Source organism: Seriola lalandi, unplaced genomic scaffold (assembly GCF_002814215.2).
Source record: "Seriola lalandi dorsalis isolate HSWRI2012SDOR001 ecotype SW California unplaced genomic scaffold, Sedor1 jcf7180002054898, whole genome shotgun sequence".
Lineage (NCBI taxonomy): Eukaryota > Metazoa > Chordata > Actinopteri > Carangiformes > Carangidae > Seriola > Seriola lalandi.
The window spans coordinates 4,944,555-4,968,764 of NW_019525450.1; the positions used below are offsets into that span (position 1 = coordinate 4,944,555).

Below are 24,210 nucleotides of genomic sequence, written 5' to 3' on the forward strand. Positions count from 1 at the left end.
AGTTTAGATTTTGACGGCATCACAACACTGTGTACGATGGAAAGCACCACTTTTCCCTGTTCTTCTCATAGCACAAAGGCTAAAACATGGGTTTAGAAATCAGTGCAGTAAAGAAGAGGATGAAGTGAGATAATGCACCTCTTACCTCTCCAGTTCATATTCTGTCTGTCTGTCCAGGTTCCACAAGCACTAAACTCTCAAAGTCAATGTTACTTTGCAAAATTTAATTAATATGATTATAAAATCTGTCATTTTCATTTATCCCCATGGCACTGTTTAATATCTGGAGAGAGAATAGTAGCTTTAGTGACATGCACTGACTTCTACTCTACCACCGTGTCGTTCCTGATATTACCACCTGATGGCGCCAAAGTAAGAACATTGCAATTTTGACATCCAGTGACGTTTCCCAGAGGGTGTAGGGTGTAATAGATGCACGTCAAAATGAGCAAACCTCTGAACATATAACACCCTGCTGATGCAATGCAATTCAATTCATTTACAGTATTTCATTCATCCATTCAACCTTTGAGAAATGGTTTGGCTATTCACTTGGAACCCTTTCTGTTTTGTCCCTTATCTTAGTCATCCTAAACTTCTTGGATGAGAATCTGACATATGCCAGTAAAAAAGTCCTTGCAGATAATCTGTCCAACTGAAAAGGATCTCACCATTTTGTGGGCTTCACTGGAAATGTTGGTATAATGCAGGACCTCCAGCTCTGTATAAGTATCTTTATTGTGATGACTGAAATAGAGACGATAAAAATCATCTATTTGAATATACAAGGAGGCGTGACTGACAAACATCCCTCTATGCCGTGGACAACCAAGGAAACATGAAGTCCTTTTCATCTGTGCATACTGACTTCTGACTCTAAGAGGGGTGAAAAAACCCCAATAGAAAAACCCTTGTTTCTTAATGAAACCACTAAATGACTGTACTGATTACAAAGGTTTGTGATAATTTGACTGAAGAAACTTAAAGGCAATAGAGGAGGTTTCCACAGTCTTTATTCTCTTGTCTAGTTGGCTTTTTCAAATATATTTATTATAAAAAAATATATATATTTACCATTCCACAATGACTGAAGTGTTGTTAAATTGGAAACTGATAAAAGTAAACAAACTAACCTCTAGAATAAGTAAGATTTGGTAAATTAAGCGTTAGGGTCACAGTGTATAATAAAAGGCTGTAATATATGTGGTTAAGAACAAAGACCAGTGCTAAGAACAACAGTGACATTACCATTAATTGACAACTAACATGCAGAAGCAAGATTCTTTGCTTAATTAAATTATATTCAGAATTAAATTAATGAGCAACAATCAATATGCATGAGAGTCTAATCATGTTAATACAAACTGATACCAATTAAACATACTGACTAATTCCTTCAAAGGAGGCTTCATGGCAGATGCTCTGTCTGTGTTCTGTCCTCGCTCTGAGGAAAGAAAAAAAAAAAAAAAAGAAACCCAAAAAAAAACAAAGTGAAATGACATGACAAGTGCTTCCAAATGGCAATGCAGTGCATCAAATTAGTTTATTTCCAGGCTGATAATCAAATCCATTATCTGAAATGAAAAGGCTGGCATGTCTTGCCTCAAATTATCATAGTCATCTCATAGAAAATAAGAATTTTATTTCAGTTCAGAGGAACCTTGAGTGATCCGCTGTCCTCACCACAGCACTGTACTAATGGATGAGCTGCTCGAACGCAATGGGAAGAAAGCAAAATACCAGTGTGGGGAGCACTGCTGGATTCAGGTTGGGCAGGACATCAACAATCTGCAGGGAAGCAGACAGGGACTAATTAGAAGACTGAGACACAACAACAGAGCAGCACAAACAACAAGCACCGGTTTTCTTCTTCTACTCTCAGGCTGCAGAATAAAGGTCACTCTGACGGGAGCCATTGTGGCTTCATGTCCACTCTGGAATAATTGCCATGGCTGAAATGATTAGACACTGAAGTGATAACTGCTTAAGTTATTCAAAAAGCAGTTATGAGATTATCACTCTCTGCTAAACAGTGATACAATGAGTCCATTAGTTGCAGAAATAACATCAGCTTATCAAAAAAAGAAAAGAAAAGAGGCAGCTCCAATCAGTTAAAGGAGCGTACATGCAGCCATATAAGAGATGGCAAATATGACTCATTGCACATTCATAGAATTTTCTTAAAATATCATCATAGACCCAAGAATATTAAGTTGAGGCAAACTGGGTTAAAAATAAGTAATCAAGATAAACACCAGTATTTTAAGAGGATGAAGAACACACTGTTCACATTTCATCAGAGGTGGATAAAGTACACAGCTTCTCCAAGTCCAATATTACTCCAATACAAGTGAAAGTTGTTCACTCAAATGTGTCCTTACTGTTTACTGGTAAAGAAAACTACAATAAACATACAAAAAACTTAAGCACCATATTGTCTCTAGTCTCTCTGAAAACATATCTGACAAGTTATGGTCAAAAAGGAGGGAGTGTGTTTCAATGTGTCCACGATTATTGTTTAAAACCAATAATGGTAACAAGCCATAGGTGGAAGTGTCGAAAAACTGACATCATAGACACAAGGAGCTTTTTGGCTAATCTACATATTTGTGAAGAGGAGATTAACAGTGCCAGGAAAACTGCTCTTATACTTTAAGAGAAACCAGAGGTTTTTCAGAAAATCAGCAGAATCCACCTGGGCACTTTTATTTAGGGATTTGGCACAACCGACTAAGTGGAGATGGGCCCATGACTTGCTGAAAGGACTTGAACTCGCTCCTGGCCTCAGCCCACCTGAGGATTACTAATGGATGGATGAATGAATAAAAGCACACCCTTGATGAATGTAATGCATGTCTCAGAATCAACTTAAGTCCTACCTGCCTGAAAAGCAGGTCTATGTCAGTGCAGTACCTCTGCTTGTGATCTCCTCCCTGCAGCACCACCACTGACTTTGGCACCACTCCATCTTTGCACAGCCTGCACAGGCATTGGTGGTTCTCAGAAAAAAGGGCAGCAGACACCCTCTGGGTGTCATTAGCCAGCCAGTAGACAGAAAGGACAGGGAGACAGAGTTTTGGGCCGCTCAGGGTGGAGTAGTAGTTGGAGACTCTGTTGTAATGGATATTGTCACCGGTGGCATAGAATGCTCAAGCCTGCACGGCGTAGTTTTCTCTCCACTCTCCCTTCGATCATACAACTATTTTCCCAAATCCTATACTGCGTTCACTGAACCTCACTCATTTGTAAACCAATTATGATTAATGACAATGAAAATAAAACTGATATCCACAAAATACACAGGAGCTGCAGTAAAAGTAACCGAGTTGAATATTTTGAGCTGATTATGTTGTGATTACATCTTACAATGGACAATTTAGTTGCCAATAGAAACCAAACTGTGGCACTGTCGCAGGACACAGGGGATTTACACATCCCTAACCTGCCGGTACCTGCATCACACATTACCATCGCCAAATACAGCAGTTATCTGAAACTTTAAATTGGCATTTCGGTGATTTAAAGCTGTTTTCTCTCTCTCTGATTCCTCTTTTAGGTAAGGATGTCTTGTTTTGCAACACTTTACTTATTCTCTTCATAGAGGACCTATTGAGTCTGAAGTGAAAAATTTTAGATAGAACCTTAAAGGCAAATTATGTGATAAAATTCAGAAGAGTCATCTATCTACTGAGAACAGACAGGAGACACATTATGTTTAAGTCATATCTGAAGGTAATCCTTTGGCTTTGTTTGTAGATTTGAGCTTGATGAGGTGTGTAACCAACCTGCCTTACAAAAGCATTTCGACAGTATTCAGATGGACCGCCTTGTTACTGAGAAGTCTTGGTCATAAATCTTGGTCTCTGGCCTGTGGCTTTACTGATAACACAACACATGCAACACCTTATTCAGTCTGGACTGTACTAAAGATTAACCCCTTAACCTTGCAGTATTTTACGGCTCAGGGATTTCTGTATCATTCACTGGTGGCTTATTTTCCAGGTGTATCTGTCGGGAGCGATCAGCCATTCAGGTTGGAGATGGTGTTGGTACTGACCCTGCAAAGTCTGCTCTATGTGATACTATTAGTGTAGCAATGAGCACTTACAGGAGGAGGAGGTAGACACACGACAATGCAATCCATTACCCTGCCCAGTCACGCACGGGGATCTAAAAAAACAACTTGTCCAGTGGTGTTTAGAGGTATTGATTACACTCCATGTTAATTGAATTTCTGATATTTGTATAATATAGTCAGGTGTTGTTTGTTGTTTGGTCCTATCTGCTATCTGTCATGAAGCAACATCTGCCAGAGATGACCTTGTGATGAGGGTCACTTTTAAATAGGTTACACATTGCAAGCAGTGTGCACCATGGAGCACACACTAACATTTCTCATTGTGTTTGACCAAACTGCCATTGTGTCCACACATATTTCACTGCTAAAGTCGTTTTGTCATTTTGTTGATGCATTTCTCACCCGACTCCGACCCAACTCATGGAAACACTTTATACATTCGTCAGATAGAATTACAGACCTCTCACTCATCTACACATTGTCCTGCATTGGATTAGCATTTTCAGTCTAATCACTTTAAACTTTCTTCAAATGAAAGGGCGAGGCCGGTCACACTGTCAGTGGAAGTAACTAAAATTAAAAACAAATGTAATCACATGCTTTCAGTTGAAACAAGGAGAAACCCGGGCTGTAAAATTACAGTCATCGAAATAATATATGGCCAAGTGCAATATTGGAATCGCAGCAGCTGAATTTTGTTGATAAAGGTAAATGTGTCACATCATAATATAAATGAAGCAATGTGGTGCTACAGAAACATTCAGTGGTGAATAAGGAAGATCGTAGGTGGCAGCTTTCTGTGAGGCTGTAGTGTTTTTGGTTTTTATGGCTTAGGTTATTTTTGGTTGAATTTCCTGGTGTTCATTTTTCCTGTTCATCAATGATTTTGTAATAAATGTCTTTTTTTTCAGCACATACTCCAACCTGCAGACTTTTGACAAAATCATTTTAAAGGTTTCCAGTGTCCACATACCATCATCTGACCTTTATATGGGGTAGCGGTGCTACAGAGAGACTATTGGGAAATGTTCTTCCATCACAGGACAAGAGGTCTGCTCTAGTTGTCTGGTTCACAGAAACTTTGAATGTACTGATTTATATGATTTTTATAATTTTTTTTCATACAAAAATAAATAAATAAATAAAACAAAACACCGTTGCAAATTAAAATGTTTAATTCAATTTCACAGGGTTTTTATGAATCAATGTTTACAAAAAGCAACATATAAGAATAAGAATTATTTTTAAAAAGTAAATGTCTTTTCCAAGGAGTCACAGAAATGAACTGTTACTGTACCAAGGTCGAGGTCATCCCCTTAAAGTGACTGTTGCTAACACACAATTTTCAAACCATTATAAAACCTTCATGAAGACACTGTATGACATGTTTTTGCTTGTTTTGCTTAGCCATTTGTTAATTCGTTTGATTGTGTCTCTGTTATGTAAGTGAGATAAGAGTGAGAGTAATAATTTGAGTTTTACTGAATATTCTTTGTTGTTTATATGTGGTGATTGATGATATTCCAGCTTACAGATCAGACTTTACGAGATGTCTTTCAGAATTTTTCACTGCTGACGACGGGGCTGAAGGTTTTTCCAGAGTCAGCCATGAAAGCCTCAATCTCCTCCACGGTGCGAGGGACGCAGGTCAGCAGCTCTATACCATTCGCTGTCACCGCTATGTCATCCTCAATGCGAACCTGCACACATTAGTGAAACAGTAGTCAGTTAAACATATTAGAGTGGGAGATGAGGGATCAGTCACTGAAAAATCTGTCCACTTCTCTTTAGGATTTGAATTCTCTAATTTCACCATGTTCAAAATACAGCTTAAAATGTCCATGATGATTCCAAGACTTTCCCCAGATCCTGCAGGGTGCAACTTTTACACCTACAAATCCATGTCTAAAGCAGCGGAGTGTAGACAGTTATAGATGGGTAAAACTACAATAACCACCTCATGGTGGTTGCCTCTGCCAACCAGCTAAGTTACGGGAAATATGGTAACAATCTACCCTTCCAAAGTTACAGTTACAGTTATTGCAGAACATTTTGATGTCACGTGAAGTTGACCTTTGATCAACTGGATATAAAATGTCATAATTTTATCCTATTAGACATTTGAGTTAAATTGTGTCATAATTAACGTATGAATTTGAGTTTTGTGAGGTCACAGTGACCTTGACCTTTGACCTTTGACCATCAAATTCTAATCAGTTCATCTTTGAGTCAAAGTGAATGTCTGTGCCAGATGTAATGAAATTCCCTTTAGGCGTTCATGATGTATCACATTCACAAAAACGTGAGGTCATCGTGACCCTGAACTGAATCAGTCCTTAGGAAAACTTGACCATCAATCTGGTGACACAGCCAAGTAAGTCGGCAGCGACAGACTTACCCCTCCGAAGCCACGGAAGCGAGCCAGCACTTGGTTGTTGATGAAGCAGCTCTGGGTGGAGTCGGCCAGGGCCTGGTCCAGCAGATGGTTGATGAAGTATATGCCAGGCTCCACGGTGAGGACCATCTTCTCCTGCACCAGGCGGCCCATCCGAAGACTCCTCAGTCCAGGCTCATTGATGCGCTCCACCCCCTGAGGAGTAATACAGTTTGTTAAACCCAAGCTACACAATTAGAAAAAGTATTTCACCAGTAAAATATTTCAAGCTCGTATTTTTATTATTAGGGGTCCAAGCAGCAAATGTTCTCCACTGAACATTTGTGCCAAATGTTCTCCACAGAATCTGTATTGTAGTTGTCTGAACTGCATAACTGCACAAAACCTGACACCATCTGACAACATGTGACCATCCTCTCTCTCCTGCCCTCATCCTGAACTTGTTCCTGCAGCTTGGCCTCTTTTTGTTCCACTCTCACTTCTGAACCGAGAGCCTCTCTATTATTGATGACACATCAATACTGGAGGAACTGGAAGTGTTCGTTCTTCTTCTTCTGTCTACTGGGTGGTTGTGATGCGAGCAACCCCAGAGTTGAATTCCTCTGCTCTCACCTCAGGGTAGCCTCCCACATCGTGCACGTCGATGCCCAGCAGGTGTCCCAGGCCGTGGGGCATGAAGACGGAGCCCATATGGGCCTTCATCATGTCCTCCACCCTGCCATTCAGGATGCCGATCTTCACCAGCTCGTCCAGGTGAACCCGGTCAGCCAGGCGGTGCATGTCAGTCCACTTCACACCTTCAACACAAACAGCTTTGTTAATGAGCCCAAATGTTCCTCAAATATATAGGTCTGGAAAAGAAAGAAGTATTATTTCCAAGACCCCAGCAATAGTAAAAAAAAAAAAAAAAAGGAAAAAACATGTTTAACTGAAAACCTTGGAATTTAACCTGTTCATTGCCTCTCAAGTCAAATGTCATTACTGTTGTCTTTACTGTGACTCGTACTTTACAACATCAAAAAAAAAAAAAAAAAAAAAAAAAAACAACCATAAAATGCAACAAAACAATTAGCAGTTAATCCTGTGCTGGTAGTTCATATGAGTACTTTACTTCACGTTACTTTTTTGTATGTCAGTGTGTCCTCAATTAGTTAAACTGACACCAAGATATTAACCTGGTTTGATGGCAGCCATGACAGCTCGGGAGGACTTGAGGACGGCCTCGTAGATGGCCCTCTGGTCAGGGGTGAACTTGCCATTGGCTGGGAAGGAGCAGGTGATGTCTGATGAATAGCAGTAGTACTCTCCACCCATGTCAAACAGACTGCAGGGGACAAAACATCAGCACGGATTCAATCAAATGTATTTCCAAAGTTTCTTTGGGTTCGTGACCAAAGTTTTCTTGAGTTGTTTACAGTGTAACAAACGTACGCAGAAAGCGACAACACCGAAGATCACAACTTTAGCAGAACAGTAACAATGCCTTTAGGAGACACTTCACCTGAGAGCATTTCACAGAGGCTGTGGAGTTTGGCATGTAGAGAATTGGACAATAACACAACAGCTTGTGATTCAGGAGGACCGGTAGAGTTTGTGAGTGTGTTACATGACAGTACCACGAGGTGCTTGCATCTAAAAACTGCTAAAAGTTCAAAACTATTGGAAGATACTCACCACATGTCTCCATCCACAATTAACTTGTCATTGGGAGCCCCAGCATGGCCGTAGTGGAGGACGGATGAATTATGGCCCCTGGTGTTATACACACAATGCGTAAATTAAAAACACATCACGACAGGTATCACGACATATGAAGAACAACTGCATTATAAGGTGATAACTGCATTGAATGTGTCTTGTATAAAGCTACTATTACAACAATTTGAACTGAATAGTTGTGTGAATAGTATTTCAGAACAGCATCCTCCTTCATTTTAATTTGAACAGGAAAATAACATGCATCCTTGACAACTAATCCTCCTGGAGGTGCTCATTACACATGGCCTTTAGTACAAAAGGCCAGAGCATGATTAACAGCAACGCCTCAAAATTCTTCATCCATAGTGATGCTGCTAGCTGGCAACAACCCTACAACAGGAAGGTGATGTACTGTTTTAGCGAACATAGTTTATTTTGGCTGACAACAGCAGGGTTACAGAGTGCCACTTCCTCTGCTTCCAGAACTCTGATTTGTGTTTGAATCCTGTGGGTGCTGGAGAGCCACAGAGGCTTTAAGGATGTTCTGCATTATATTGTTTCTAATAAGTCTCTCTAATGTTTTCTTTTCAGTGAAGACAGCGTTTGAAGGTGTCTGATCTAAAAATTTGGTGACTTCTAACCTTGAAGCCACATTTTTTCAATCGATGACAACATTCTTATTATAATCAGTGTGTAATTAATCAATTAAGTAAGACATTTAGAAAGCAATTACAGTAAGAAACTAAGTCAGAAATAAAACACGTAAAGAATTAAGCCTTACGTTCCACAGATACAGGTGTACGAGGTGTGGCGCATCCCTCCTTTAGTGTAGCAGTAGTGCTGGAACAGGCTGGGAAAAAAAGGAAAAATAATAAATTTCTGCAGAGCAGAGATCAGCAAACGGACTTGCTGCCTGCTTCATGACTGCGTGCTTTTTAAGAATTCATTCAGTACTCATTCTTTAATCATCACACGCTCGAGCGGATCAAATACTTCTATGGATGTTGACAGCATCACAGTGCTGTGTGGGGATATTTCCTAGTTCTTTTAATATATACAAAATTACTGTCCAAATAACTCTTTTTGTGTTTCCCTTAAAGTTCCTCTCCAAATAAAACATATTCTGCTCTGATTAATGTTTTGTTTAACATGGTTTTAACATCAGAGAAATTCAGTCACATGATTGAACCTGTTCAGGTTGAGGTTGTTGAGAAGTGAGGAGTTTATTCTGCACTAAATCAGCAGACTGTCAGCGGCCGCTGCCAATGCGAACTCTCGCTCTCTGTACTGACAAGGTTTTGGTGACCAGTGAAAGAGCAGTGCGTATCAAGAGGGGTGGAGCGACTAACTAATGCATCAGAATGGTAAGCATAGCAGTTAGCATCTTTTATTTGTTTATGTTGTTTGTTAGGTTGTAACTCACAGTGGCTGACACAGTGTTATTTGTTGTGCTAATTCAAACTCTCGCTCTCTGTACTGACAAGGCTTCGTCAGGTTTCGTCCCCGTCCCCGCAAGTTGACATGATTGGTTCCTAAGGTTATTTGATGTATGAAACCCTGGCTGTCTGAATCCATTTCTATGAGACTGTCTTCGGTTCAGTGCAGTTCTGAAATGGAAATACTAAGTAATGGTGCTGATAGAAATATAGAAAAGGTGTGTGTGAAATTTGCGTTTTTGGTGAATCAGAAAATGTCACTATTGTTTCACTGTGACAGTGTCCAACGTGGCCAAAACTTCTTAATCTAGATTTATCTTCCATTTGATTATAATTTTTTGGGCCTGTGATAATCTGTTTGCCTCGTATTTCACTCTGTACTTCATGAACTTGTTATTATTTTTAATACATTTAAGGCATATAGTAAAGCCCCATGGACAACTGGCAGTACCAGATCTACCAGTGTCATTACAGGCCCAATGAAGCAGGTGCCATAATGTAGCACACTCCCAACAAGCAGGAAACCCCAGCATATATACTCCTCTGTACCTATAAACAATAGTTATTCTATGTTTGTTGAACCAGCAGGGCATAAAGTCTGAAAGTAACGTCAAATAAAATCAGGACTGCTTCAATACCCACATATACTGCAGCTATAATCATAGATATAAAAGAGCAGACAGACACTCTGTCTCTGTGTCTTGTCACCAAACATCAGCTGACCAAATGCGCCACTTACCTCTCCATTTCATATTCTTTCTGTCCAGGTTTCACATGCTTCATGATCTATGGTGAAAAAGAGTGATTACATGTGGTTAGGAAAAACTAATGGGCAAACCTGTTACTGACTCTTTTGAAATTGATCTTGATGTCCATCGACACCTCATCTTCCCTTTCTGATGCAACATATAACACTTAGCAATGTAGTTTAATTAATTATTTGCTGTTCACTCATAGTGTGTAAAACAGCAATCTAAGTAGTTGAACACTTTTCTACTGAGCAACTGCATTACCTAATGAGCTTTTCCGTTTTCTCTCTCCTTTGTTTATTTAATGCTTTAGCATTAACTTCTCATGTCGTCTCGACTTTTAACATAACACTATGAATTGTGGATTATTGCCTCAAGCATGGTCTGCTGCATTTATGCAAAGTAAGAGATCAAAAGTCAGTGAGAGTGCCCGCAAGCACTTGCTGTTTTGGGAGACCATTTTCTGTTTTTACCAATTGGTGGCTTTGGGGACACATGGGTAAAAACATACCTCTGAAAACTAAGTGATCAAACAGTGAATTCAGAGGACTGGTTTTCGTGAGGTTAACTGCTCCTCGATCCCTGAAGGTTATTTGTGGTAATCAAATTCAATCCTGTCCACAAGTAAAATAACGCGTCAGTGTGACAGCTTATGGGTCAAAGGCTATCTCTGTTAATTGCTTGCCTCTAAGCTACTGCATGAAGTTAAAATCAATAGCATTTAAACAGTTTATAGCCTTAGGATCCTGACATCTTTGAATCCTTTGCATGAGATTTAACCTCAATAAGCTGCTTGATACACTTTGATACTTTGGGTGTTTCATTTCAAGCTCCTAACTTTGCGTTTCTTTCTATTCCTTTTTATTTATTTATTTATTTTTAATAAATTGTAAGATCATTTAAAATATCCTGTCTGCTGTCTGACAAAGGAGGATCTCACCATTTTGTGCGCTTCACTGGAAATCCTGTTGGTGTAGCGCAGAACCTCCAGCTCCATATCGGTCTTAATCAGACGGCTGCAGACACAAACAACAAGAAGTGAGAGAGGTCGATCGTTACACTGCCAGTTTATCGATGCACAGTATGAGGACGGTCCCATTAACAGCATACAGAATTCATACAACTCACACATGAAGCTAAAGCAATGCTGTGTTTGTATTGTGATGGTTGAAATGGAGACACTTTTGGAAATTCATTTCTTAAATATGCATATAATATGCTTATATATGCAGCTAATGGAGTAGCTGATGTAAAGAACAAATGTTTCCTCCATCATTCCCAGGAATGTTGCATGTAAAAAGGCACCTGTCATTTGCTGAAATTCTAGATGGAAATGGTCTCATAATCTACTGACACAGAACTGATGAAAGTGGTTCAAACAAATCATAAAATGTAACACAGTCTTTGATTTAAATGTAAGCTTTAAGACCTTATTACAAGTGAAGGTGTATTTGCCTGCTTATTTATTTGGATAAGGGAAGAAGTAGCTGCACCTTAAATGGCTCGGACTGAAATACATACTGGAGAGTATTAAGGATTTTGTACGATAACAGAACCAAGCAAATAACACAAGGCAGTGGTAACCAATAGCAACACTAATGAAAGTTAAATCAATCTATCAATTTTTCTCCCAAGGAGGTGTGCCTGCAAAACATTCCTCCTTATTTCAGAAAATGTCAATTCATCTGGAGGGTGCACACTAATGCCAAGGACAACCAGGCAAGCACGAAGTCCATTACATCCGTGTGCACTGGCTTCTGACTCTTAGAGGGTAGAAAAAAGAAAACATCTCAAAGACAAGCCCATGTTTCTGATTGTACACACACAATTAACTGACTGGGCATCTGTAATTGCAGAGTTTGTGTATTAAAAGAATCTGACTGAAAAAACTGTTAGGAAATTATGGGAGAGGGAGACTACGGTCTTCATTCATATGTTGGGTTGACTTTGTCAGTGATATTTTAAAACTAATTGTAATTACTTACCATTCCACAATGACTGGGTGTAGAAGAGTGTTGTTTACTTGGAACCTGATTTAAAAAGAAATAACAAGAAGCAGCAGCAGCATAATAAATATAAATGCAGTGGTTATATGACCTTTGAGATAAGTATGAGACTTATTTTTCAAAGCAGTCAGGGTCAGAGTGTAGAGCAGATAAAACTGTGTGATATACGTAGATGAAAAAAAGAACAAAGACCAGTGCTAAGGACAGCAGTAACATTACCATTAATTGACAACTAACAAGCAAAAGCAAAATTCTTTGCTTAAATAATTACATTCAGAATCTGGTTAATAAGTAACAATCAGTATGCACACGAGTGTGTTGTATCCTTGGTTATAAAAGAAAAAAACTCGATAGCCTCCACAAACAAAGTATAATTATGTTAATGCAAATTGATGCCAATTAAACGCACCGACTAATTCCTTCAAAGGAGGCTTCACGGCAGATGCTCCCACTGTCTGTGTTCTGTCCTCGCTGCGTGGAAAGACAAACATCACCGCCAAGTGCATTCAGATGTCAATACAGTAAATTAAGCTGGTTTATATTCCTGCTGATGATGGACCAATAATTAATTTTTTGACAACTGTAGAATTAGTAAAAGGGGTTTAAATGAATTCTCACACTGCATCTTTAGCAGTATATGATATAATAATCAGGTTTACTCCAGCTAAAGATTCAGGTTGTCAGATATTTGTTGCCACTATTTAACATCTTACACACAAAAAAATTGAAGGGATTCAATGCTTTTATTTTTGATTTGATAAGTGAGCTGGCATCTAACATAGGGTGAGACGGGTCTGACTGGAGCTTTTACAGACCACCGTCCCTAAAACTGGTTCTGGAAAATACTCCCACACCACACGTGTGAGCCGTCATCTGCTATTAAGTTAATTCATATATCAGCAGCTGTAATCAGGTAGGAATAAGTGAAATAAGTGATGCATACCAGTGTGAGGAGCACTGCTGGTTTCAGGTTGGACAGGACATCAACAATCTGCAGGGAAGCAGACAGGGAGTAATTAGAAGACTGAGACACAACAACAGAGCAGCACAAACAACAAGCACCGGTTTTCTTCTTCTACTCTCAGGCTGCAGAATAAAGGTCACTCTGACGGGAGCCATTGTGGCTTCATGGCCACTCTGTACTCAGCAGCGCACTGAATGACAAAGCTCAGGCGACATTATTACTCCTCTGCCGACATCCTAAATGTCACATAACAGATCCTTGACTCAAACACTATGGTGATATTGGAGTATTGTCCTTATTATTAAAACTGGATTCCTAAAGCATTCACTGTATTGTCTGTGCAAAGCAGGAAAAACATCCCATGATCTAAAATCTAAATTGCAGCCTAATGTTTAGACATTGGAAATACTTCTCATGATTGAAATGATTAGATATTAAGATGACCGCTCATTTATTACAGTCATGAAGATATCGGTCAGTTAAATAGTGATTCAACAGGTCAATGATTAGCTGTGACAATAACTGTAAAACATTTAAAAAAATTTGCGTCAATCACTTCATCATATTTGATTGAAAATATGAAAAGATGAGTGAGTTGAGTCTTAAATTTATTTTATTTTGAATCCTCTTACACTTAAGATTTGCTCATGTTTGCAGTAGCTGAGTAAAACACACTTGTCAGCCAAGTAAAGCCAGAACTTTGAAGTTTGCAGAGTAATGAGGATTTTTCTGAAGTACAACAAAACTTACAAAATCAACGATAACAGAAATCAATGTGAACACTTTTAAATTAAAGAGCTCACTTGCAGCTGCAGAAGATAAGTTTGAAGGCAAGTGTGACTCACTGCACATACTTTGAATTTTCCAAAGATATTGTCACAGATACAAAAATATTGATATAAAAACTCTGCTAGCAATACATCATGACGGTAAACGACTGCCAGATACTTTAACCATTATTTTTCTCCACAAACTGCATTCAACAATTTATAGGTGAACTTTACATGTTAAGCAGGATAGTGGTGTGTGTGGGCTAACGTCATCCTCTATGATCTCCTAATTATTGTTCTTACATATTCTATTGCCTCTTTTCACCTAATGTCAGATCCTTTTGCATAATCTTTGATATGTTTTTATTTATGCTGTTTTGGCTCTTTTGACTTCTATTTTATCTGCTTTTATTTTTCTGTGAAGCACTTTGTACTTTTGTTCAGAGAAGTGCTATATAAATAAAGTTATTATATTATTAATATTATTATTATAAGTTATTCTAGGTCTGCGTGTATGAAAAATAGAAAAGTGCTAAAATATTCATCACACACACACACATATATATATATATATATATATATATATATATACATATATATACATATATATATATATATATAGACATATTGAATGCTCAATGCTGGTTTTGTGTGTCTGACTAGATGACACACATTAGCTAAACAATGCAGAGACAGTTATTATACGATTTAATGTTTTCTAATATTATACTGCAGATTGGTGAGACTCTCAACATGTGACTAATTAGGAAATCTAACACCTCAGGCAGGTGTAAAAATACCTGAAATATCAGCAGGGTGAATCATCACAGGGTTACAGTGTAAATATAGATATATATGTGATACTTTCAAATGCAAACTTCTAAGTGATTTGTTGGCCAGTGAAAAAATGTTATATTATTGTCTGAATATATTATTTTGATTTGTCAACATGCACATTTGCAACATAGCTCTTGAGCTGTCAAACCTCCAATATAGCTCCCCTGGGAATCTGCTGTCAACATTTGCTATACACTAGACTGTTTTCCCAAAGTCTCAAAATATGCAATTACAGACAGTCTGAACAGGGGTATGTATTTTTAGACTAGATGGTTAAAAAGAAGAGGATGGAGCTGCAAGGTAGCACATTTATAATAAAATTCAAAATGAAACTCCCCAGAGAGTTTTGGTGGTTGAACTCTGACAGAGGTGTGCACACTGCTGAATTGTTGCAACAAATTTAACTATCAGTATGATGCTCCACAAGCTTTGTGTGATCACAGCTACTGTCCACGCTTTCTCACACAACATCCATTGATGTCATGACTTTCCCCCAGAGCTTTTATATCCTCTTCCAGCACATGCCCCCAAAAAATCTAATCACATGCAAAACACAGACACACAGGCTGCAGAGAGTATGTTAAAACATTTCCATGCATATTTATTTCTATTTTAATTCCTTTGAATAAACTGTTTAGTTTGGTTGAGCAGATAAACGACGCAGGTCCGTGCTCTGTACAAAAGTGTATCTGGTTACTCTGGTGCCTCCGATATTTTTTCTATTTTTTTGCCAGGAGGTTCAAAAAAGAGAATGATGACTTTCACCTTTAAAACAGTCTATGGAGGCACTGATGTCCTTTCCTGTAACTTCATAGCTGGGTGACTTAACATCAAGGTTCAGTTACTGACACACATGCACAGGGAAAAGGTCACTCTCTCTCTCTCCCTCTCTCTCCCTCTCTCCCTCTCTCCCTCTCCCTCTCTCCCTCTCTCTCTCTCTCTCTCTCTCTCTCCCTCTCTCCCTCTCTCCCTCTCTCTCTCTCTCTCTCTCTCTCTCTCGCTCACACTCACACCCACCCACACACATACACACACACAGGCTATAAAAAACCAACACCAGCAGACTGACTTACATCACAGGTGTATTTCACCTCATCGACAGCGTACTTCACTTTGAAGTGCTCTCTGGGAAAGATCCTGTCAACAGACACAAATACACAAGTGGTAAGGAAAAGCACAATAAACACAGTAAAAGACAGAAACAGATCAGAACAAAACTAAACTAAACTAATGGAGAACTCAGTACATTAAAGTGCTGATCAAGTTTTTTTTTAATATATACACATCAGATGACTAAAAGTGCTTTGCGGTTTATAGATCAGGGAAGAGCAAACATGTGATATGGTCAAGAATCTGCAGGTTGTTTCCACATCATCATCATGTCCAGTGGTCTCACTGATTAAGTTACACACACACAAACTCTAAGGAGTCTGGAGCACTGCATGCACCATTTCCTTTTATCTACAATCTGTGCTCACAAATTAGCTGAGTGTAGCAATCAGCAAGTTGTCAAGTTTGCAAAGAAAGCAGCCAAATGTGTAAATTATTCTTATTCATCTGCAATTTAATGTCATTTTAAGTGGAATTTAAATGGATTTTGCATTTCGAAAGAGGATTAATAATTTCCAAAACAGGAAATAAATAAATATATGAAATACCACTTTTATGAGCAATTTACTCTGTGTAGCTTGTGTGCTGGAAATACCATAGCAGACTTTTGTATCAGTGTAGTCAAACTTATCACTGAGGTGTTTTGGGTGATGATGAAAATGTTTAAATAGGTTTTGGCCGCATTGATAATTAACTAATTTAATACAAACGTGATCCGACTGTGAAACAAAAGACTTTGTCAACCCTTTCTTCAAGTTCTTCAAGTGGACCAGCCGGTCATGATTGTTGGCCAGGTCCACAGCTCTTTGAGGATTAGTGTGACTCACTCTCCCATCCAAGTGGCATAGCTTTCAGGCAGTTTGGGAACAAAAAGGATGGATTTCCCAGAGTCCACATCAATGGCTCCATAACAGTCAGGCTCAGTCACTCCAAAAGCCCAGTGGAAGAAAGACTCCTACAGAATTGAGACAATCAGCCAGAACATTAGTGAAGGAAACTATATTCCGTCAGCATATTCTGGTCAGATTATTACATGAGAAAAATTAGATGCTGCCCCTTATCAGACCAGTTGGAGCTGAAAAACAGAACAAAACTTTCAATGTGTCCACTGATCTTTGTATAAAACCAATTATAGTCACAAGTTTTGGAAGAAGTGTCGAAAAAACTTGAGATCAAAGACACAAGTGAGGTCTCTGTAAGTGGGCTGGAGTGAGGAAATAACACAATCAGAGAAAAAGAACTGGACCTGACTTTAAGAGAAGTGAGGTGAGGTTTTTGTGGCACCTTGATGGAATACCCTCTGAAGGTTTTTAGGGATGAAGAAACCATCAACTGAAAGAGGATGGGTCCACTGACATTAACTTACTGATGGCTTGGGAGGCAAGACCAACATGAGTCATTGATGGATGGATTAATTAACCTTTACCCCACCTCAGCCATAGTTTTTTCAGCAATCCCAGAGTCAAGTAAAGACAACCTACCTGCCTGAAAAGGAGGTCTGTGTCCGTGCAGTACCTCTGTTTCTGTTCCCCTCCCTGCAGCACCACCACTGACTTTGGCACCACTCCATCTTTGGCTTTCAGCCCTCTGCACAGGCGCTGGCGGTTCTCGGCAAAAAGGGCAGCAGACACCCTCAGGGTGTCATTACCCAGCCAGTAGACAGGTCTGAAAGGACAGGGAGACAGAGGTTTGGGTGGCACCGAGTGGTTTGAGAGATTGGCTCTGGTGCACAAGCCTAACACAACATAAATCTGATCCACACTGTCTCACTATCATTCAACTATTTTCTGACTTCCTAGTTCATTCGTGTAGTAACGTACATACAAAACCAATCGTGATAAATGACAAAAAAATATATAGAAGCTATAGTGGGAGGCTTTGAAGCTGGAGATGTGGTGGCGGTACACTGTTGATTCACATGTCCTTAACCCATTCATAATTAGAATAAAGATTTCCTACAATATTAGGCCAAACACAACTGTTTTCTGATACTATTAATTCAGTTTTACTTATATGATAATTTGATGTTTTGACAAAAATCCCCTTCTTAAAAAATGATGTAGGCTGCAGTGAAAATGTATAATTAAAGCTTTCAAAGCAAATTCTGTGAGCAAATTCAGGAAAACCATGTATCCACTGAGCAGGGAGAAGATACCCATTACAGTATATTCTCTCTATCTGGTGGGAATCCTCAGGATTTGGTCAGAAGATCTGAGCCTGAAGAGGTGGGTGAACCACAGCCTTCAGACTGAGTTAAGACATAGATACAGAGAGATCGAACTGTATTGTAACTGAGAGGTCTTGGTCTCTGGCTGTGCCCTTAGTGATAAGATAACAAACACAACACATCTGATTCAGTCTGAAAGGTACCAAAGGTTAATCCATAACCTCACAGTATTTTATGGCTCAAGGATTTCTGTATCATTCACTGAGTTTACAGGTGTAAGTGAGAGGACAGATCAGCCACAGTGAGGTGGTAAACGTTGGAGGTAGACACTAACATGAACTGAACTGTAATCCCAATCCCCACTGTGTCAGTGAGGTTAGTTATTTATTAAGTTAATTTTTGGTCTCTGGTGTTGCACTGGATTACATAATATCATAACGTGTGCCTGTTGTGTGCTGCAATCACCGCAATCTGTGAGAAGATCTCTGGCAGACATTTCTTTATGGCTGCTGACTGCTGACATTTTTCTGATTATCAAAGCAGTTTCTCTTATGCAGTTTTATCTAATGATCACACAGACTGGGTTGTATCGTGAGCACAAGAAGATAAAACTTTTTTCCAATGAGATCGCTAGATAATTATTTCATGATTGCAGCATAGTCACTGTTTGATGTACCACACTTCATGTTGTCACCAATACAAAATTATTACATGTTGCCTTGAGAAAACAAAACCCATAATTGTACTGTTGGCTTTGAATTATTTCAGCAGTGGATACTGCTTGACATTATTATCAGTGTGAGACATAAAATATCAGTCGTTATTATTTGTGTATGAAAGTTTGTAGTTTAGCTCAGTGATTCAGAGTTGGCACATTCACCATGAAAAATTATCAGCTTTCACTGTGATGAAAGGCAGATGTCCAATGACAGGGTATATGGTAAATAGATATGACACTGATCTGTTTTTATGCTGAAACAAAGTTTTTAATAGTTTCACTAACACTTACAATCCAGATAGATGGAGGCTGTCTTTAATATTTATTTCAACCTGAGGTGGAGGTGGGTACTTACTTTACTAAACTATGATCGAAGTGTCATTAAACGAGCTAAGAGTGATAATCAACTCAGTTATACGATACTGTGTCTCTAAATTATTGCTTTCCTTGTGAAATATTGGATACATTCACTTCTTCAGGCATCAATTCAAATTAAACAATCTCAGAGACTAAATAAATCAGCCTTTGGTTCAACTGTCCACAATAAGTGGACATTTCCCCCTTTAAGGGACCCCAAAACAAAAAGGTTGGGGACCACTGGTCAAGCTAATATCCTCACTACTTACAGTCGCTTTAAATATCACATAAGGAGATGTCTATTTACGGTAGAAATTAATGTGCCTCTGAAAGCAGCTTCAGGTCTTATTACACCTTTTTTATTAAAAAAAACTGAAGGTAAACTAAACTAAACTAAACGTCTGAGCAGGTCAAACTTTTCACTGAACGTCCCGTTTTTACTTTACGAAAGAGAAGTTCACTACTTCTAAGAGAAACTGAAATAAAAAAGTAAATATCCTGGTATTGATTACAGTGTAGTAACGGTATATCTGCCTGACAACTGCTTTATTATTATCGCGAGCTTAGCGAAGTGACGTATATATGCTACTGCTAAAGCTAATAAGACTCTATAAATTATCTGACTTAAAATAAATATACGTGTTCTTTTCCAGTCGGGAAACAGAAGAGTCAACTCACTGTGGTGCTACAGCCATGTTGAATTCAGGTCCAGACTGTCACGTGGTGACAGGACTCACGTGAGTTTTGTAGGTCTGTGGCGCTGATGGCGGAAGATCAGCTGACGCGGCATCGTGCTGCGTTCGAGGGTTTCCGAGATATTAGCTTCAACCATGAAGTTGTATTGAAAACAGATTGAGAGGATGTCCTGGGGTTGTTTTTTTCCAACTTTGTCAGTCGTGTACAAAGTACTGCAGTCAGCAAATACCACTGCACAAGAATAATGAGAAGCTACAAAGAGGAAAGATTGTCAAAACAATTCAGGCTCATTGGGTTCTTCTGAAAACACTAAATGTCACATCATTGCAAGGTACAGTATGGATACAATACAGGATCAGCAAGTACACACAATTCTCTCATTGAATGATTACGGGAAAAAATAAACAACAAAAATATACGCATACAATTGCAGTGAATAATACAGAAGCTGTATGCAACATGTTTTTGTAGTAGACTGCATATAGTTTCTAGTTTTTGCCACATTAATTGCTTGAGTACATCATTAGTTTTTCCCTCATTAGTCCCAGTGCCCAAAGGCCTGGGATATATTGAGTAATGATCTATCTATCTATCTATCTATCTATCTATCTATCTATCTATCTATCTATCTATATATATATCTATTTATCTATCTATGTGTAAATCATCCAGCTCTCAACTCTCTGTTACATTTTAATTAATTTCATTAAAAAGAGGACTAGCACAGTTAAGACATCTGACCTTGCAGAGTTGCACTGAGGTTCTGCTTTCAGTTCTTCTTGTGCTTAGGAAGTTAAATTATGAAATTATCCACTGTGGTGAATATAAATGAGCTCACACTAAGAGAATTAGAGAATTAGAACTTCTTCTATAATCTACAGGGAACAATGTGTTTATGCTTTAACATGTGTACGTGACGAGACAATATAATTTATTCATACTTTTTTTTTTCCTGGTGCTTAGTGAGTTTATTAACAAGGGGACTGGCTTTATAAACCAGTGTACCACATTTCATTGTTTGCAAGATAGAACTGAACTGAAAAAAGAACAATGTTTCATCTATCAAGTGTCCAGGGGTTAGGAAACCCACTAAACACATAAGGCAGCCTTCAATTCAACAATGACACATTCGAGTAAACACTCTCAGTTCTGTAGGCTACATTTCCATTCCAGACAGTCAGGTAGGATACTGCCTCTTGACTTCATACTGCAATGGTGATTTTAGGGTAAAAACAGTAGGGGGAGATGCAACTCTCTTTTGACACAATACAGGGGGAGTCTGAGAAATAATTAATCTTTATGAGTGACTACAGATACATGATGCGGGTAACGCTAAACAATGTGTCATGAAAGACAGCATCCAGGCAAAGATGACAGACTGTCAAGAGGGTCAGCACACTCCCCATGAAACATGAGTAGCTGTGGAAGGTAAATGTCTCATAATAGGATATATGGTAAAAAGATATTATGACATCAATCTCTGAAAAGTTTTTAATAATTTCATTAACACTTCCACTCCAGAGAGATTGAAGCTGTCTTTAATTATCCACCATAAAGGTTCATTTCAAGGTTTATGATGGTGGATGGAAAATGATTATTGGGGATAACCAAATGTAGGAGCTTCTAGACTGGAAAATAGAAGGCCAGTAAAATAAGAGTATATGTATAAGTATTTGCAAATATGATTTGTCCATGTCTCAATTATTTTCAAGTGTACCCTGGCTATTTGGAATTAATATTTTTGCCTAAAAAATTAACACCAAAGACTTTACAGATATTATTGATAAGACTCCTAACCTATCCACCACCACTTTTACTAGTGTGGTATGCCGTAAATGAGGCCATTGCTCAGTAAGTTTTGCCTAATTTGAACAACAGGCAGTTTTACCAAGCACTCATTATATTCATGTGCATACATTTGCCATTTTTAAAAGGGCAAAGTATAATCCAATTATAGTCATCCTTGTTTTTCTTGCCAAATACGATAAATGTAGAGAAAAGTCTGATTAGTTCATTGACTAATCATTGGCTTGATTCACACTCTTCCTGGACATGCCACAAAAAGAAAATATATCCCCATGTTACACACTCATAATTTTGTTGTTTCCCCTCAGTGGCCCCCTGGCAGAGAGGAAATGTTTCTGCTGGTAGTACAAAGGAGGACTCTGGGACACCAGGCGTCAAGCCACCACTGTCACTGTAGACTGAGTGCCAATTCCCCTGCATCCTAAATTTTATCTTTGGTGCCAGCTGTAAGTTGAGCAGATACAGTTGAACTGCTCGGCTTTGAACTCAAAACTTTGCTCCTCGCGGGCTTTGGACATTTGAGAAGGAAGGAGGGGCGTCTTCAAAGACACTGGGACTTTCAGGACAAAAACGGGCCAAAATAAACACATGTGTATGCCAGTGAGACAGAAGGATGTCTGGGGACACAGATAGCATGAAATTTCTGGAGAAAGGTGCGAAAAAGATTGGTTTCACTGAAAAAGATTTAAATAACGATGGCTTATGACTAGAAAGTTGCTATTTCAAATACTGAAACCAGCTCAGGAAGTGAACATGGCTTCAAAAGTTATTTTCATTTAGCCTTTAATCCATAGAATAATGGGGCAAGTTACTGTATACTCCAGTGGATACAGAGGTAATGTTTCTCTCTTATACACAGGAAGGAGATTAACACGGGAGTAGCAGTAGAAGGAACAGCAGTTGTCACCACTTGTGAAGACTGAGACAAAAGCTGTGTATTTAGCCATATTTTGGAAAATGAGATCATCAGCATATGGATGGAAAACAAAGGTGTGAATTATAATGAACAAGTGATTCGACAACTTTCAGTAAACATTTAGAAAATTTTGATCCTTGTCTCAACTGGAGTTGGATTAACCTATTACTGGACACCCCCATTTTTGTGTACAAACCTGAAAATAATGTACCCAAAATAAAAAGATTACTGCTCTTCAGCTATTTGCATGCTTATATTGCATTCATAACCCTGGTCTCCTTGGAAGGATAACTTTAAATGTTACAACTGAAAAGAGTGCAGTTGCACCTTTTGTGGAAAACACTTTGGAGCCATAGCTACAAGTATGAACCATGTGCTGTGTTACCCGTGTTGAGAGCTGTTGCAGTGAAATTGGGATCCCAAAATCTTTTGCACAAATACAATGTGGAAACTAAGAGCTTTCAAACAATGTATAATTTGTCAAGGCTGTGTGAAGATTGAGTCTGGTACAGACCAAAGCTTAAGTAGAGCTACTAAGGCCAAAGTGCCCCAGGGTGGAACGGTGTATTTTAAAAGGTTAATCCAAGCTGACCATACTACAAACCTTTAACAGCCACTTTTCAAGCCAAATAGAGTTTCATCCTCAAAAACTACATGAAATTACTTTTAGTTTCCCTTAGAAACTAACCCAGTTCCTCTCCTCTATCAGAATTTGCTTCACTCAATTAGGCAGATAGTGAAGTGTGGCAAGAAGCACTATTGACTCAGATTATTTACTCTTCAGATGACCAGAAGAGGGTTTAATTAAAACACAAAAAGCTGCCTGCAGGCAGATGGATTCTTCTGAGTGGGTTCTTACTGTAATACCTTCTGGTGAACGTGTCTCAGACACATGTCTGCGGCAGAAACGAGTAAATTCCAACCTCAAGGCACTGAACTAAAATCAATTATTCAAACATTTCATTCCTTGAAAAACTGTATGTTTTTTTATGCAATAGATTACAGCGCAGCAGGTACACAGTAACAAAAACAACATGAGTCACTCTTCTTTTGATAACTTTAAAAAAAATCAAACTTTATTTCAAATTTTGCTTGTGTCTTTACACATATAACATCTCCCTCACAGACAAGAGGACATATGTTTATCAGGTTAACTTGGTAGCATGCTGCCAATAATCTTAACTTTATGTCTCTTGCAGCAAGTATGTATGAACTGTGTAAATTGAGATATGATAAAGGGTGGATGAAGATAGAATTGATATATATATTAAGGAATTTTAAGTAGGAAGAGTTATAAAGAGGTATTTAATTGAGTTCGAGTGGGATTACCACTCGAACTCTAACTAAATTAGAGTAATTAAACTGAGCATTAGTAACTGGAGAATGGGCGGGGATGGTTCATAAAAGAGCTATGTCTCTTTCTACTCAAGACCTCTCCTCTGTATAATCAATCTGCCTTGAGCACGTTTAATTTATTAATTCATAAATTTATCTCTCAATTTTATTT

General features: G+C 38.6%; 1 protein-coding gene across 1 annotated transcript; it reads right to left on the reverse strand.

Moving 5' to 3' along the window:
• Positions 1-5,235: 5,235 nt before the first annotated feature.
• pepd (peptidase D) lies at positions 5,236-20,064 on the reverse strand. The gene is made up of 15 exons (XM_023429712.2): positions 19,964-20,064; positions 17,525-17,708; positions 16,871-16,998; positions 16,007-16,070; positions 13,306-13,353; positions 12,772-12,833; positions 12,342-12,386; positions 11,297-11,372; positions 10,347-10,393; positions 8,953-9,021; positions 8,148-8,225; positions 7,649-7,797; positions 7,086-7,270; positions 6,477-6,668; positions 5,236-5,778 (listed from the first exon to the last, which is right to left on the reverse strand). Exons 1-15 carry the CDS (start codon positions 19,978-19,980, stop codon positions 5,635-5,637), a joined length of 1,488 nt encoding a protein of 495 aa, XP_023285480.1. The 5' UTR covers positions 19,981-20,064; the 3' UTR covers positions 5,236-5,634.
• Between the last annotated feature and the right edge of the window lie 4,146 nt (positions 20,065-24,210).

Excerpts from the sequence above, each read along its gene's own strand:
- pepd (XM_023429712.2), bottom strand. Across the intron at positions 16,999-17,524 it reads CAGACCTCCTTTTCAGGCAG|GAGTCTTTCTTCCACTGGGC; the intron begins GTAGGTTGTCTT and ends TCAATTCTGTAG. Across the intron at positions 11,373-12,341 it reads CACCCAGTCATTGTGGAATG|CCGTCTGATTAAGACCGATA; the intron begins GTAAGTAATTAC and ends TTGTGTCTGCAG.